At 54.8% G+C, this 15,422-nt stretch overlaps 6 protein-coding genes across 6 annotated transcripts; 4 read left to right on the top strand and 2 right to left on the bottom strand.

Moving 5' to 3' along the window:
• The first annotated feature begins 868 nt into the window (after window positions 1-868).
• B0T26DRAFT_196599 (uncharacterized protein) lies at window positions 869-2,807 on the top strand. The gene is made up of 3 exons (XM_060433718.1): window positions 869-1,166; window positions 1,253-2,228; window positions 2,321-2,807. Exons 1-3 carry the CDS (start codon window positions 1,097-1,099, stop codon window positions 2,658-2,660), a joined length of 1,386 nt encoding a protein of 461 aa, XP_060297881.1. The 5' UTR covers window positions 869-1,096; the 3' UTR covers window positions 2,661-2,807.
• A 294-nt stretch (window positions 2,808-3,101) lies between these two features.
• B0T26DRAFT_700799 (uncharacterized protein) lies at window positions 3,102-3,595 on the top strand. The gene has a single exon (XM_060441567.1). It carries the CDS (start codon window positions 3,161-3,163, stop codon window positions 3,374-3,376), a length of 216 nt encoding a protein of 71 aa, XP_060297882.1. The 5' UTR covers window positions 3,102-3,160; the 3' UTR covers window positions 3,377-3,595.
• Window positions 3,596-3,784: 189 nt separating this feature from the next.
• Window positions 3,785-6,507, top strand: B0T26DRAFT_870130 (heterokaryon incompatibility protein-domain-containing protein; the record flags this gene model as incomplete). The annotated part of the gene is made up of 2 exons (XM_060447904.1): window positions 3,785-5,971; window positions 6,472-6,507. 2 exons carry the CDS (start codon window positions 3,785-3,787, stop codon window positions 6,505-6,507), a joined length of 2,223 nt encoding a protein of 740 aa, XP_060297883.1.
• A 507-nt stretch (window positions 6,508-7,014) lies between these two features.
• Window positions 7,015-8,510, bottom strand: B0T26DRAFT_749427 (glycoside hydrolase family 72 protein; the record flags this gene model as incomplete). The annotated part of the gene is made up of 3 exons (XM_060445105.1): window positions 7,015-7,257; window positions 7,320-7,757; window positions 7,836-8,510. 3 exons carry the CDS (start codon window positions 8,508-8,510, stop codon window positions 7,015-7,017), a joined length of 1,356 nt encoding a protein of 451 aa, XP_060297884.1.
• Window positions 8,511-10,938: 2,428 nt separating this feature from the next.
• Window positions 10,939-13,781, top strand: B0T26DRAFT_700804 (HAUS augmin-like complex subunit 6 N-terminus-domain-containing protein). The gene has a single exon (XM_060441568.1). The coding sequence runs from the start codon at window positions 11,248-11,250 to the stop codon at window positions 13,666-13,668; it is 2,421 nt and encodes an 806-aa protein (XP_060297885.1). The 5' UTR covers window positions 10,939-11,247; the 3' UTR covers window positions 13,669-13,781.
• Window positions 13,782-15,007, bottom strand: B0T26DRAFT_700806 (uncharacterized protein). The gene is made up of 2 exons (XM_060441569.1): window positions 14,808-15,007; window positions 13,782-14,722 (listed from the first exon to the last, which is right to left on the bottom strand). Exon 2 carries the CDS (start codon window positions 14,716-14,718, stop codon window positions 13,993-13,995), a length of 726 nt encoding a protein of 241 aa, XP_060297886.1. The 5' UTR covers window positions 14,719-14,722; window positions 14,808-15,007; the 3' UTR covers window positions 13,782-13,992.
• Between the last annotated feature and the right edge of the window lie 415 nt (window positions 15,008-15,422).

Genomic DNA, 15,422 nt, shown 5'->3' on the forward strand with positions numbered 1-15,422 from the left:
CGAACTCTGCAACCCAGACATGCTTCACCGGTACTTCACTAATTGCTGACAGATCTCCTCAGTGCCATTCTATAAAGCCCCCAAGTCGCTTCCCGACGTCTTTAGCTTCGCAACCAGGCACACTATCTTGAGCTCATTACCCCAAGAACTGAAATGGGCGTGGGCCACAGCAGGGTAGCGACCTCAAGGTAGAGACCCCACTGAAAACAGATAGACTGTGTACTACGAGTTCTGTGCTTACCTCCATCAACCGTTCAGCCAGGGGGACCAAGACTACCAGAAGCACCTTGCCGATGACCGTAAACGCCTCGGGCACGGTCAGGATCAACAACGTGATGTTGTTAAAAAGAGTCGTTCGTCATGTAAGTTTACCTACTCCGCGATCGAATCGAGCGCAATTGCGTCAAGTTTCGTGACACTGACATGCAAATTAACAGCAAGTATCGACACTAAGCACAACGCTGTATTCTTCTAGGACATCCCGGCATCCTACTAATAGTAGGCTCGGGAGATATCCCATGGGTTTAGACACTTTTCTGTGTGTGCAATAACGGAGCCTCGCCTTTCCAATCACTTCATTACTATAGCCTCTTCTCAGTTCAGCCAGTTTCTTATTGACCATCAATTGCGTTACAGTCATGGAACTCGATATTTTGCATCTTGGTCAAGTTCGGCGACCCTAGGACCAAAAGCGCCATCTGGCAATGGGTTCAGCGAGCTTTGGTCGACGACAAGGCTCTCGAATTTCTGCCCGAGACCGACACCGAGCTCTGTCGGCGAAGCAATGCGGTAATCGCGTCGAAGGCCCAACGATTGGCGGATCAGCCTCAGCATTTCTCACCGACTTTTCCTCTTTCATGCCAGCACATGCATTTCGCTCGCCCTATTTTCGAGACTGCAGCTTGTGTCACCCCCCTCCCAAAACGCCAATGATGCGAAGCGAGGTTGCTTTCACACTCGTCACATCCATGATGGCCCCTAAACCCAGCCACGATTCATCCCGTCTATCCGGTCACGATCTCTGTATAAGAGCAATCCGGTCCATCTCGGCCTTGACAACAAGCACTACAACTTGAAGCTCCAGCACGCCACTATCATGGCCGAGCAGAGTATGCACCCAAGGCAGAGCGTGAAGCTCGGGCATTGGACAGACCACTCTACAGGCAGTAAGTGCTCTGAGATTTTACATCCTTGCCTCTTCCTCCCCCCGGATCTCAAGTAGGTAGGCCGCTGAGACCACGCACTTGCTTAGGGGATCAGTACTTGTTAAGCGATTGGGATGCATCCGTGGTGAAAGCCCTCGCCGCGGTCTGGCTTGGCTTGGTAGGGCCTTACACGCTCCGGCTCTTGAAATTCCCGCTCGTCCACGGATTGCGGTTTTTGGAGAGATGGGACGGACGTGCCAGGACTGGGATGAATCAAGCCTTACTCGCAACCCCCCAACCTGGTTACAACGGGAGCGCCTCTGGAGCCCAAGGTCCCCCTCGGGCCAATAAAAGGACTGACACGCGGGACGAGACGCCACACAGCGCGTCCACTGTTCTTAACCAGTTCAACGGAGGACGCGAGTTATTCAACAAAACAGTAGCATATGCATACGATGGGAGAAATCGTCACAAGCTCACCTTAGCCCTGGTTGGGTTAGTTATTTTGGGGTCCTTTGTTGCCCGAGCGTTCGCCGGAGTTCTCTCTGCCTTGATTGCTACGAATAGTAACGCTATTTGGGCGTCCGACAAGTGCGGTCTATACCGTTTTGACAGCGACGGAGCAGGCGAGGAGGCGGCCACTCGTGCGGATGTGTTCGACCGTGCCAAAGAGGCCAGGTCTGGGGAGTACGCAAAACACTGCTACAATTCAACCACCCCTACGACTCTCCTCCCCATGCGTTGTGGCTTCTTCTACAACACCGAGATCAAGTTTAATACTACATACCATCACCAGTGCCCCTTTCCAAAAGACGACATATGCGCTCACGGGTCCCCGGTGGTAACATTCGATACCGGTCTCGTTGATGCCAACTCGATCGGGATCAACGACCCCTACGATTACAAGTTTCGTCGCTCTGCAACGTGCACCCCCTTGAGCACCGAGGGCCAGTACGTGCGTAACGACACCGCCAACGGAATCGCAGCCTTCACCTACTACTACGGAGAGACAGGGGACAGAGGCTACACCTTCCGTAGCATTGGTGATCCCTTCAACTGGCTAGTACCCAGCTACGACGTCAGGTCAGTCCTTCCATCCTGCACAATTTCCACCTTGACAGGCTTCAAACTCCTTACCCCCCCCCCCCCCCCCCAAAGCTAACGCACCCTTCTAGCATCCAATCCACATCCTGGTACGCCAACATCAGCAATTGGACCCCCATCCCCGCTCTGACCCCCCCGCCCAACACCATCCTCACCATCATGTTCATCTCCCCCCTGCACATACTCTACCTCAAACCCAGCGCCGACCCCATCTTCCTCGCCGACAAAACTTTCTACTACGACGGTGACCCCACCCCCATCTACTACAAAAACGACGCCAAGTACCGCGTCCTCGCCTGCCTCGACCGCCACGAGCTATGCCCCCCTTCGGGACCCTGCCATTCCATGACTGATTCCGACACCCTCTTTCCACACAAGATGTCCTCCCACCCCCGCAATACTTCCTCATGAAATGGGCCCTCGAGTCCTCCGACATCTACCACTCCCTCGCCAAGCGCCTCGGCACGGCGCTTGTCGCGCAGGACATGATCGCACAGTAAACCTCTGTGCCGCTAGGTGACAGGCACTGGGTTGTTGAGGCGGAGCGATTATTTGCGACGTCCCTAGCGAGAATCCAGTTTGATGCGTGGAGTATTGGGAGTGGGGAGGATAGGGTACATGAGGGGGAGAATGGGTATCGGGATGAGAAACCGGAAGGTGTGGGGGAGCTGTGTGGGCTTGTGAAGTTTCAGAGTACGGGGTTTATGAATGTGGGTGTTTTGGTGTTTTGGTTAGTTATGGGGGTTATGCCGTTAGTGTGGGTGCTGAACTGGGAAATGGGAAGTGTGACGTGGTTCTGGAGGGAGGTGGTGAGGAAGAAGCGAGAGGAGGAGGCGGAGGAGGAGGCAGAGGAGGAGGCGGAGGAGGAGGCAGAGGAGGAGGAAGAAGGAGGTGGTGAGGAGAACGTGAAGATGCTGGTTTTCTATTTACTGCTTTGGGCGGTGTTTTGGGTATGTCACCATCCGGTTCGCGCCGTGAAGGCGGTTGGAGCTGGGGTTCACTATGCTTGGGGAAAGTTGAGGGTGTGCTCTGTCCGGATGCGTCGAAAATTCAGGGGGTCTGCTACTCAGTCGGTGCAAAGCTCTGAACAGGCGACGGAAGATGCATCGTCCAGAGAAGCAGACTAGTCCGTACCTTGTCCTGAACGGCCCTTAGGGAACATCGGATGGAGAGAAGTTTGGCCTTTCGGCGTCAATGCGCCTAAGACTGTTTGAGGAATCGCCAAGGACTCTTAGAGGAATCGCCAAGGTAATCGAACAGTTAAGCTAAGCCTGTAGTCACGTGGCCATGTACTCTCATTGTAGCCGCATAAAAAGGCGCGAATTATGTCGATGACTTGCTCACCGGGAACTAATTGACCAAAAGCCTTGTCTTACCTTTGCGCGATTTTCAGCTCACGAGAGTCGACGACGCGCCGATTCCACCACGAGACGACTGACCCGCGACCCGTAAGACTCGTAAGGCTAGGCCACTAACGCGGCGATACATATTAACTAGCAATGGATTTCAATCCCGTTATTCTTGTCCTTTCAGCGATGAAGCTTGTCGCAGGCTCGGCCGTTAGGCTCACGACCGACGTTGCTGCCGGGCTTGTCCAGAAGGTTCAGTCGCCTCTAGAAAACGTGCCCGGTTTTCAATACTACGATACTATCGGCACCGATAGGCTTCGTCTCCTGCGATTTGTCGACCCCCTACCGGGCACCCCAGCAACCCACAACCTGCGCCTAGAACTAGTCCTAGAAACACACTCTATAGGTCTGAACTGCCCAAAATATGTTGCTCTTTCCTACGCTTGGGGACCGCCAAACATGGGCGCCCTGCAGGAGTACACGCCGGTGGAAAGAAAGTCAGTGTGGATCAACAGCCGTCGCTTTGAAGTTCGACCAAACCTCTACGATGCTCTGAGCCACCTCCGCCAACTCTTCCCGCCAGGCACGTACTTTTGGGCCGACGCCATCTGCATCAACCAGGAGAATAACACGGAAATTGGGCAGCAGTTCGGCATCATGGACCTGGTGTACAGCCGAGCCGACGAGACGATTATCTGGCTCGGGAAGAAAAGCCGCCACACTGCCGAAGCTGCCGTGCTCCTGACCAGAGACGCCGGGGCAGTGAGAGCCGCAGCCAAACACGTGCTCGAGAAAACCATTGCCGGCTATTACCAGACGCCCATCTTCGCCGTCGATACCACGGCATTCTCCCAGTTCGGCGTCACGCCACTGACGGAGCAGAACTGGACCTCTCTCGCTGATCTGTTCAGTAGACGGTGGTTTGGGCGCGCTTGGATGGTCCAAGAAGTGGCCCTCTCCACGCGCATCCGCGTCTTGTGCGGCGACATATCCATCGAATGGGACGTGATTGCGAACTTTGCCATCTTTATCTGCCTAACGCACACTATTATCAGCTTCCTCCAATTCTACCCAAACAACCCATCGTTCCTCTTCATGGCCGCCGGCTTTACCTTTACGACGTCGCTCGAGCTCGTCAGCTCGTGGTACCGAGGAAACGTGTTTGGTTCTTCTGGTCTCCTAGAGGGGATAGATTGCGTGGCCGGACTCGGGCTGGAAGAAAAAGGACCCGCGAGCCTCTTGCTCAAGCTCATCTTGAGCACCTACGGCTTCTCGTCCACGCAGCGGCGAGACAAGCTCTACTCGCACTACGGCATCTTGCACAGCCTGGCCGACCTCGACTACAAGACCCACCCCGGCTTTCTGCCAGACAGAGACAAATCCACACCCGATGCCGACATTTTCCTGCGCCTCGGTCGCGCCATGATCCAAGAGACCAAGACTCTGCATGTCATCACCCTCGGCGGCGAGGCAGGCTACCCTTGGTGGCCCTTGCCCGCGCGAATAAAGCACCTCCCGACATGGATGCCGGATTTCTCTCCCTACCGCATGAACCTTCCCCTCCTCGGTCCCAGCTTCCGACAGTCTCGAAATTTCGACAGTTCGGCCAGCCGCAAGATGGCCCAAATCCTCCCCGCACACAAGCTCCGCGAACTCGAGCCCCTTCTCTCCGACAATGACCCCAACAAGCTCTACGTCTCAGCCACCAGGCTCGGCACCATCACGCGCCTGGGAGACTCTTGGTCCGACATGTCCATCCACCACCGCTTCTCGGCCACCTTTGACCTGCTCCTCAGCCTCCCGTCCCCGTACCCGCACACGAACCCCAGCCAAGGCACCGCCGAAATCTTCTGGCGCACGCTCCTCACCGACAGCGACGTGTCCAACACGCCCGCCCACCCGGACCTCGGCCACGTCTTCTTCCGCTCCTGGCTCGTCTCCAACATCTTCCAGACTCTCCTCTCGCAACTCGGCGCTCCCGTATCCGCGCTGCGTGCCGCCATGAAAAACCCCGCCAGCGAACTCGACAGAGTCTTTTCCTCGGGACTCTTCTCTACTTTAGACCAACTCGCACGCGCCGACGACCCGACGGGCAGCGGCATCTTCCCCACGCAATCAGACCTCCGGCAGCACCTAGCGGCAATCGGCCACCCCGCCGCCGCCTCCGTGGGGGGAGGATCCTCGAGTTTATTGGCCGCCGCAAAAGGGCTGCTGCAGTACCAGGCGCGCAAGCGCGAACATATCCGGGGCATAGAAGGCGGCGCGCGCCAGTTCGACACGTTCGCGCAGTACTATGCCAACTACAAGCGGCTGTTTGCGACGGACACGGGGTACATTGGGAGTGCCACGGAAGAGATCCGGCAAGGGCAGACGGTGTGGTTGCTGTACGGTTGTCCGACTCCCATGGTTTTGGAGGCGGGCAGGGGGGACGGATGCAGAGTTGTTGGGGACGCGTATGTGCATGGGGCCATGTTTGGGGAGGCGGTGGTTGATGTGGAGAGGGCGAGGTGGGAAAGGATTTTTCTTGTTTGATTTGATTAGGAATGAATGCGTGAGAATTTAGGCACAGTTGAGTTCCCGCGAAAAAAGGGACAAAAAAGTACGATTGAGCATTGCACTACCGAGGCAAGTTCATAGTGCCAAAGCGAAGACTGTGTTAGTTGGGTATTCACAGGTTTGATGTTTTGAGTATATAGACTCTCTTAGATGACTATGTTCACTTTTAGTGTGTGCGAGGTGATAGGTATAAGCCATTTCACTGTTTATCATCTGTGATAAATCTGACTGTGGAAGTCCCTCCTTGAGCAGAGCCTCCTTGAGTAGACGAAATAATGCATACATAGACTCTCTCAGAAACGACTACTCCTGGCTAGTTGCTACTACTAAGAAACGTGTACTCGCTCTCGTAATCGGATCTTGACGAGCCTAAGTTATTTACCGCTTCTCCATTATTTACCGAGTTTGAGTTCTTTACTAAGGTAGAGTTGATAGCCTCGTTGAGTCACTAGACTGAAGCGATTGGTGACATCTGGGCACGTAAAAAAAAAACGAAACATGCGTGCGGCTTAAGCAACAGTTGCTTTTTACGCGGTACTAACGCTATCCGAAACCCATGCGTAGAAAAAATGGACCATAAACATTAACTATCGACTACTCCGTACTGCCGCATGACGCTAAGTAACAAGAAATTCTAGATACCGTGTATTAAGAAGGATAGGTAGTGTAAAGGGTCGTAAGAAAACAGACGCAAGCCCCTGCCATGCTGCCCTTCACATTTGAGATGCAAAGAAAGGTAAAAACAGAATACACCACCGTTTATTTCGCTACGACCACTACCGCTTTGTCCAATATATACGGGGAGCCTCGAAATCAGCTTTTTTCATGGGTATCCAAAAAAAGACCAGCTAGACCATTATCTACAGAGCGAAGGCGCCGGCGAGGGTGAAGAAGGCCACGATGCCCGAGATGATGAATGGCGCCTTGTCGAGTGGCGCCATGAGCGATACACCGGCAGCCTTGCTGCTCGTACCAGCAGCGGCGCCGGCGGTCACGCCCGAGGTGCCGGAGCCGGGGGCGGCATCGGTCGTTGAGCTGCCACCGGCATTTTGCGAGCCTGCGCCCTTGAGGCCGGGGCCCTTGCCCGCACCTTCGGTCAGGAACTGTCGAGGGGAGCCCGGTTAGCAAACTTGAGATTGTCACTGGAACAGACAATGTTGCATACCTTCTTGGCTCCATCGGGAAGGGCAGGTAGAAGCGTGGTCTCAACGATCCAGTTGGTGTCCTTGGTGGGGCACGGCTGGCTGGTGGCGCTCGGGTTGTAGCCACCAGTTCCGGTCGGGGCTGGGTTGTTCTTGAGGGCCTTGGCGAAGGCTGCAAACTCGTCGAGCTCAACACGGGGGCCCGCAAGGTTGGCGCGGCCGGTGGTGATGTTGACAATTCCGTACTTGTTCTCCTCGTACGTGTACTCGTAGAGCAGACCACCCGAGTAGACAGACGTCATCTTGTCGCTCATGAGCGCGTTGACCTCGCCAAAGTCACGTACGTTTGCGTTGCAGCCATACTCGGAGAGGAAGATGGGAAGACCATACCCACTGAAGGACTGGACCTTCTTGTCCCAGCCCGAGGTCACAAAGTCGCTGCTGCACCAGGAGTAGTCGTTCTAAACACCCAGCAAGCAGAAAGAGTCAGTATTATAGCAGTGGTGGAAAAGAGGAACGGAGGCTAGGTTTTAACTAACAAAGGCAAAGAAGTCGCTGCGTTCATCGTCGGTTCCGCAGTTGAAGTACGCTGCGGTCTGCATGCGGTTATCGGTGACATCGGCAGCAGAGTACCCTACGAGGGCGTGGCGGTAGCCGCGGGCGCGGATGTACTGTCTCATGTCACGGGTAGTGGCCTTGACATAGCGGGCAGCAAGAGTGGTGCTCTTGTTGTCGTGGATAACCTCGTTGCCGGAAAAGAAACCAAGCGTGTTGTCAAACTTGATGAAGGCGTCAATGGTAGCAAACACGCTCTGCAAGTACGCAGCATTGTACGAGGGGCCCGGGTTCTCGCGGTTGATGGAATAGAGCGGGTTGTTGGCATCGAGAACGACATAAATGCCGGCATCTGACAGTGCGTTCATGCAGTCGGTGTGGTCCAGAGAGTTATCGGTCGAGTAGACGCGCACCACGTTGACTCCGAGCTTCTTGAACTTCTCGATGTCGGGCTCGCAGATTTTCTTGTCGGCGAGCGGGTCGACATTGGCGGCCGATCCACCGGGTTGGTAGTCGACGCCGCGGATGTAGAACCTGTCATCGCCAACGAAGAAGGCGTTGCCCTTGGTTGTGACAGACGTGATGGAGGCGCGCTTGGTCGGGCCGGCCTGCACGGCTGAAACAGCCGCGAGCGCGGACACGAGTGCGAAAGACCGCATTGCGGATGTGGTTAGCGGGGCCGGGCGGGATGGCTACAGGTGCCGGCAAAGCAAACAGAGACGAGGGACGAAAGAGTAAAAATAAAAACGATTTAAAAAAAAAAAAAACTGCAGTTCAAAAGGCCATGCAAACGAGTGATTTGGCCGTGCAATTGAGAAGAAGGAACAAACTGGGAATTGGCGATTGACGTAGAAAACGACTGTCGGTTCCGCGAGGGAAACTTGGAAAGGGAGAGAGTTTCGGATTTTCACGCGGCAAGAACGACCAGCACTTGAACATGGAAAGGGGGCGGCCGTGGCGGGTTGGCACAATGCCAATGCAGCACTGCCATGCTCCAAGACGCCGCAAAAGGCCCTCTTGTCCGTCTTGGGAGTATCGTTCTGGGCGCCTGGGCTCTTGGAAGCTTGGATGGCGTGCGCCAAGGCCCTGCCAAGCTCACGCCGACGCCTGTTAAATTGCCTGGCCGCCGCCAAGCGCCAACTGCTCACGAGAGACTTGCTTGTGCTTGCTTCGCGCTCGCCCAAGTGGGAAGAGCCCTGGAGACCGAAACAGGGAGCCAGTGGCTTGGCCCATTTCGTAGGTGGATAACTCATATACACGGTTGCGTCGAGACTTGGAGAGAAGAGAACGTGCACTGGCCAGGCATTTTGCATTCCAACATCTTGCTCAGGAGGATGGCTGGGCAAAATGGACCGACGTCTGACTGGCAGAGGAAAACCCATTCAGGGGTGGAGTCGGGTGGGGGCGCCGTCCAATGCAGCTAGCCTGGTACCTGAGACTCCACAGCTCCGGTAGCCTTCAAGGTTGCAGCGGTGGATACGAAGCAACCCGTACTCACTAAATACGAAAGCATCACGTGTAACAAACCAAACAGAAGCATCAATGAGCCTTTGTCATAGCGGGGAAACGATTGATGCATGACCGTAGCAAATAAACCAGGAGATATTTGCGTCTAGATCGTCTGGTTTCCGAGTTTGGGGAACATGGATAGACTTGACATCACGCGCCTCCAGACGTCAGACGTCTCAGTTGTCTTGTCTCAAACATGGCCCCAATCGCTTGAATTTGAGTCTGAAAGGCGCTAGACTGCAATATATCGGCGCTCGAATGAAGGCCGGTCCTTTTTCCATGACATTATGACCTTCAGGCCTCGGTCCACCAGTCCCGATGACAACCCCTAGCCCCGAAGGTGAGAGTGAGAGTAAGATTCGGGCCGCGAGAAAAGCTCTCAAGTATTGCGGCTCTCGTGAAAAAAGAGAAAAAGAAAAACGATTGCATACTACCTACTCATCGAAAATATAAACATATAACTCGAAAGATTAATAGGGTTTATCTCAAACAAAAAAAAGCAATTTCTCAAAACATGCAATCACATGAAAGGAACCACTTCAGACAACACAACCCGGAACTTTTCTAGGCTCTATCAGAGATGAAGGGATATTTTTAACCCCCATTTCAATCCATGTCTTTGACGTGCTAAAAGCAAAGAATTTGAACAGAGCAATTTGCGGCTAACAAATGGCAATAGCTTAGCCTAGTTTCTGGTTAACAAAAACACCCATCATTAATTAGCTGCCTACCCTTTAAACGTAATAAGGTCCCAAGAGCTCATTTGCATCTGACCTCTCTCTCTTGCAGGCAATACTAACCTACCAAGGTGACCTCGATCCTTCGTCTCGCGTTAGCTCCACTTTATTATTGCCTCTCCCCTATCCGACCAAAACAAGTGTTTTTCTTTGTTTGATACGTTGACTGTACCATCGGTTTTCACTCGAAAAAAGGGAATATTCTATCGTCGGCATAGCCCTAACAGAAATAGAGCCATGTCTGATGCACGCGTTTGGCATTGACACTGGATTGGGGCGAGTGGTTACTATCAGATCATCCTTCAATCCTGGAGTTGGCGCCGGCCTCTTGATTCAAGTTCCTACAAGTCTAGGGAGTTGTTGCGGGAGTTTTGGGAACTATGGAGAACAAGGCAACGGCTATCTCAACTGTATGAGTGAGTCCCCGGTTTTAAGCCGTCAGCCTTCTGAAAGCCTAGAGGCATCTAGCCGTTTTGCGAATTGACTGACCCGCGTGGTGTTTGATGTTGTGACAGAGTACTGGTCTGCTACCACGTCATAACTGCCGCAAAATCTATTATGAACAACATACTCCAAGCCGTCTCCCTCTATATCTTCCCAAGGTTCGCCCGCACGATATTCTGTGTCTCGGTGCTACCGGAATTTAGGACGTGTATAGCGGAGAGATGCTTCGCGAGTTACGACACGCCTTTATTGGCAGCTAGTATGGTACTTGGGTTGAAGCTCTTCTGTGTGAATATAGCTACTTATAGAGTCCTGAATCTTTGTCTCTTTTTTTTTTTTTTTTTTAAAAAAAAAAAAAAAAAAGTTATATTTCTATTCCGATCAACCCTAACCCTTGCTAGTCAAAACCTTCCCCCCACTCGGCTGTTGCCGCCCCACTAACCAGCAGGCTGTTCTGATTCTGGTTGTTTACTCCAATTCTCGTCGAGCACCTGCGCTTCGAGTTGCTGCACCAAAAACCCAAGGCTACACGCTTGTGGCCGATTCACGAAACACCTGCCGCGTCAGCTTCTACTGGCTGGACTGGCGAAGGTCTGGCGCGCAGCAGCAGTGCCAATTGGCCCTCTGCCCTCCTCAGATAACTGGCGCCAGCAATCCTCTCCAGTCCCGTCTTCCCTGCAACAACCTCCCCGATGATGCCGCCGAAATGGCAAACCTCCACGCAACCTCGTCTTTAGCCCGCACAAGATCTTCTCGCCTGCCGCCAAACACTAGCACACTAGGCCCCGGATCATCACGGCCTCTCCCATCAAACAGCGCAAGCTCTGCGACTTTCGCCCCACAGACCACCGCCGCTAATCCGACCGCCTTGTCTAACGTGTCCTTGTTCCTGACGAACCTACGACTGCTCGACCTCGATCTGCACCCAGACTGGCCCGGTATCAGCGCTTTGACCTTCAGCACAAAGGATGTGGCCCAGGGGCAAAAGAAGCGCATCCAATGCATCGAGTGGGCGCTCTACTTCCTGTTCACGCTATGGGATCCCGACGAAGCGAGAAACAAGCTACAGCCCTTCTTCCCGCCTCTCGACCAGGTTCAGTCTCTGAATCTGCGCGCCGCCCTCCTACGGTGCCTCGAACAGGCCAAGAAGAATGGCGTTCTAGGCCGTGATGCCGTCGTCCGGAAGACGATGCTCGACGAGTGTAAGGGCGAGAGGCTGGAGGAGGTCCTGGCCGTCTTCTCGTCGGCCGTGCTGAAGAAACTGGTCGCTGAACAGCAGCTCAACCAGCCGCAACACCAGCACCCCGCCCTGGCCCAGTCCCTCGCACTTGAAAACCGCGGCTATTCTAGCGAACGCACTGAGCTCGTCGCCCTCATTCTAGCCCACAAAGCGTCACTACGGCAGACTCTCGACGGCAAGAACGCGGCGCGAGCCTGGTATAGCGATTTCTCAAACCTTCTGGCGTTGAAAGAGAAGTTGCTATCCTGCAGAAGGGAGCAAGCTGAGACCTTGTTGGCAAATGAGAAGCACGAGACGGATATCTCGGACGATCTGAAACTGCAGACGTGGCGCACAGTACGGAACAACTGGTCAGGCAGTGAACTTTGGATGGAGGCACTGCTTTACGGAGACGGCAATGCACGGAAGGATGGGCTTCTTTCCACGCCATTCGACAGAGTATGGCGGCGCGTGGAGGCGGGAAGACTAACCGAGCTTGAAAACAAGTCGACCGGTCTTGTGCAACAGCTCGAGGACAGAGTAAAGAGCCAGAAAGAACGATTGGCAAAATGGCAAACCTTTCGCCAAACGATGTTCGGAAAGACCGGCACGGAGCCGCCGGCCAGAGAGGCAAGTACGCAGCCAAAGCAAAGGGGTATTGATCTGGGGTTCAGGGAGCACGAGAATCTTCACCTTGGTCGGCTGAGTCCAAGAAAACTGCCACGTAACAAACCGCACGAGCTTCACGGCGAGTACGACGAACTCGTCAAGGGGCTTGAGGCCGAACTGGCGAGAATAAGCCCCAATATTAGCCAAGTCCCGTCCTTCTTCCAGCGACCGAGTGAGAAGAGGGTTCCACGACCAGATAGCCGTCTGGAGACACAATACTCTGAGCCAGAGGCCATCTCCGAGCTTAGCGATCTCGACGACGAACCTTTGGCCGCATACCGCGCTCCTCTTTTTCAGGAACCTTCCAGTGAAACAGACATTATACGGGAAACGTTCCTGCGGAGAAGCCAGAAGATTAGCCACGGGCGCTCATTGTCAAACACCGAGCAACCACCACCACCATCCCCCCGGCTGCGAAGATCGGCAACCATTCAAGCCAAGCATTCTATGCTTTCCAGCAGGCGGCCGGCCAACGGGTCTCCGACGAGGAGTCCGGAAAGACGGCCAAGCCCACCGCCGCCGCGGGCATCGCCCACTCGTTTTGCTATGCCGCCGCGGACCCCGCCCATCTCGGCGTCGCCCGAACGTGGATCCTCCCCCGAGCGTGATTCCTCGCCCGAGCGCGCCGTGTCCCCGACGCAGCAGCTGGCGAACCTGATTCTAGCTTCTGTGAATGCTGCGTCGCCCTCTCCTATTAAGAAGCCGCGCCACACGCTATCTCTTGCCGAGCGTACACGCCTGTCTATGGCGCGCCGTACCTCGCACGCCACTCTTAGGGTGGCTGAGGAGGACGAAGAAGCAGACGAAGAGCCCGAGATTGATCGGCTTCCCATCGAGCGTGCACTCGCGGAGGCGCCGGCCACCCCACAGCCTGCCACGCAGCCTAGCCACGGCAACGAGAATGGCCACGACGAAGACGAGACAGACGGCTACGAGGACCTGGTCTCGCGCACACGGCGCAGCATGGCGGGGTTCGAGGCGGCGCGGCAGAAGGCCCAGTTAGAGAGACGACGTTCGCTTCGCAAATCTAAGCAGGTCTTGCCCGGCCTAGGAGGCGGCGGCCGGAACAGCTACTTCCCGGCCGTGAACGAGGAGGAGAACACGACGCTCGTCCTGACGGAGGAACTGATCAGCGGGGGTCAAGACTACGATGAGGTGTTTATGAGCAGGCCAAAGATCAAGACCAGCCCGGTTGGGACGCCGAGCAGGGCGGTGTGGGACGATGATGACATGATATAAGATCGCATGCAAAAGAAAAGTGGCGTTGTAGCAACAGTTTATCTCTAACCAGTATATAGCCCGCTGGGCCGCCGAGTAGCTGACACACGTGATCTCAATCAAGAAAATGAACAGAAATGTAATTTGCAATGACAGGAGGAACATGTCTTTGCTATCCATAGCAAATGAATAGTCTATGTGCATTCTTCCGATACAGGTATGCAGTACAAATGACTTGTTTGTAATGCGTCTTTTTGGTTTTGGTACAGTATACAGCAGGGCCGTCCTTTTCGGCCTCTCTAATTGTAGCGGTCGAAACATAACGCCCATCTCCCAGCCCATTTTCTACCACCCTTGCCTCCGCAGCTCCGCGACGCGGGTGCAGACGGCCCTGAAGCCCTCAATGAAGCGGGTCCGCTTCCGCTCTCTCCTGAGCCTCTTCCGCTTGAGGCCAGGGCGCTCATGGAACTTCTGCTTGGCCGAGTCCCTCCTCACGCTGTTCTGAAGACAGATGCGGTTCAGCAGGCGGAGCGCGCGCGACGCGTCGATCGGGCCCATCACGGGCACCGACCGGCCCGTCGACGGCTTGAGGCGCACGTTGATGTCACCCTTCTCCATATTGTACTTCTTCAGAAAGTCGCTGGTCTTGAACTCCATCATGCCCGCGTCCTTGGCCCGCATCACCGCGTCCACCATCGCCAGCGGGTCGTTCTCGGGAGGCACGTACGCCTTGGCGTCGAAGCCCGGGGGCACGACGGCTTCCTTAAATCGCTCTAGGGCCGGCGGCGGTGGAGGTGGAGGCCGTGTTAAGCGGGCAAAGCTGTCGTTGATGGGCGCCTGGACGTTGCCTAGCTTTCGCGCTTTCAGTGACATTCGGAGTCGGTCCATGGCGGACATGGGCGGTTTTGTGTCTTGGGGCTTGCCCCGGCTGCTGGTCGCGCTCAGGTGGCGATGCTGCTGGACGACGGAGGCTATCGCCGTTGCGGGCTGGTGGTGGTGGCAGGCTGCGAGAAGGAACGACGGCCGCGCGCCGGCGCGGCATAGGCTTTGTATCGCTTGGCGGGCCTCCATGATTCTGTCGAAAAGGCGAGGGACATTAGGTTAGAAACAAGAGGTCTTAATGGCTTATAATGCGTGATTCGGTGGGGGAAAATGCGTACTCAATTGGCCGCGGATGGTAATCGTCGAGGTCCCGGCGGACAAAACACCCATCGAAATCGAACTTGCTTCCCCAGCCCAGAGACCCGTAATGATAAACTTGGCCCTGTTGCGATTTTCCAAGCCGAGTGTTCAAAGTAAGGCTAAGGCCAATTCAAGTTAGCGCAGTGAGCAAATGCTTGGGCAAGCTCAGCCATTGGTGTGGCTTGATTGTGGCACTTGCTGCTCTTTTTTGGCAGCTTCTCGAGTGCGGCTCCAGTGGCCCGTGCCACAGGCCAAGACGCGTGCCCGTTACACTTCGAACTTTCTTTTACTCGGCAGGCAGGTACGCGAATCGCAGAACAACGCAACAACCGACCTCGAACTATTCCGAGCCGAAAGTACAAAACCACCCGCCCTTCCTTTCTGCAATCTCCCCGCACATAACCTGCACTTCCTCACCACATTTCGCGACGCAGAACAATTTCCCTCACCACACACTCGGCGAGAACATTTACAGCGTCGCTGTCAAACCTGGTTTCCCTGTCCTCCCATCAACACTTTGACCAAAAGAAGTGATTGGGCAAAATATTGAAGAATTCGGAACTTCGCAAGGATCGCCGTCGCGCCGCATTAAC

Source organism: Lasiosphaeria miniovina, assembly GCF_030549165.1.
Source record: "Lasiosphaeria miniovina strain SMH2392-1A chromosome Unknown B0T26scaffold_3, whole genome shotgun sequence".
Taxonomy (NCBI): Eukaryota; Fungi; Ascomycota; class Sordariomycetes; order Sordariales; family Lasiosphaeriaceae; genus Lasiosphaeria; species Lasiosphaeria miniovina.

Excerpts from the sequence above, each read along its gene's own strand:
- B0T26DRAFT_196599 (XM_060433718.1), top strand. The coding sequence starts at position 1,097 with ATGGCCGAGCAGAGTATGCACCCAAGGCAGAGCGTGAAGCTCGGGCAT. Across the intron at positions 1,167-1,252 it reads GACAGACCACTCTACAGGCA|GGGATCAGTACTTGTTAAGC; the intron begins GTAAGTGCTCTG and ends GCACTTGCTTAG. Across the intron at positions 2,229-2,320 it reads GTACCCAGCTACGACGTCAG|CATCCAATCCACATCCTGGT; the intron begins GTCAGTCCTTCC and ends GCACCCTTCTAG.
- B0T26DRAFT_700799 (XM_060441567.1), top strand. The coding sequence starts at position 3,161 with ATGCTGGTTTTCTATTTACTGCTTTGGGCGGTGTTTTGGGTATGTCAC.
- B0T26DRAFT_700804 (XM_060441568.1), top strand. The coding sequence starts at position 11,248 with ATGGCAAACCTCCACGCAACCTCGTCTTTAGCCCGCACAAGATCTTCT.
- B0T26DRAFT_700806 (XM_060441569.1), bottom strand. The coding sequence starts at position 14,718 with ATGGAGGCCCGCCAAGCGATACAAAGCCTATGCCGCGCCGGCGCGCGG.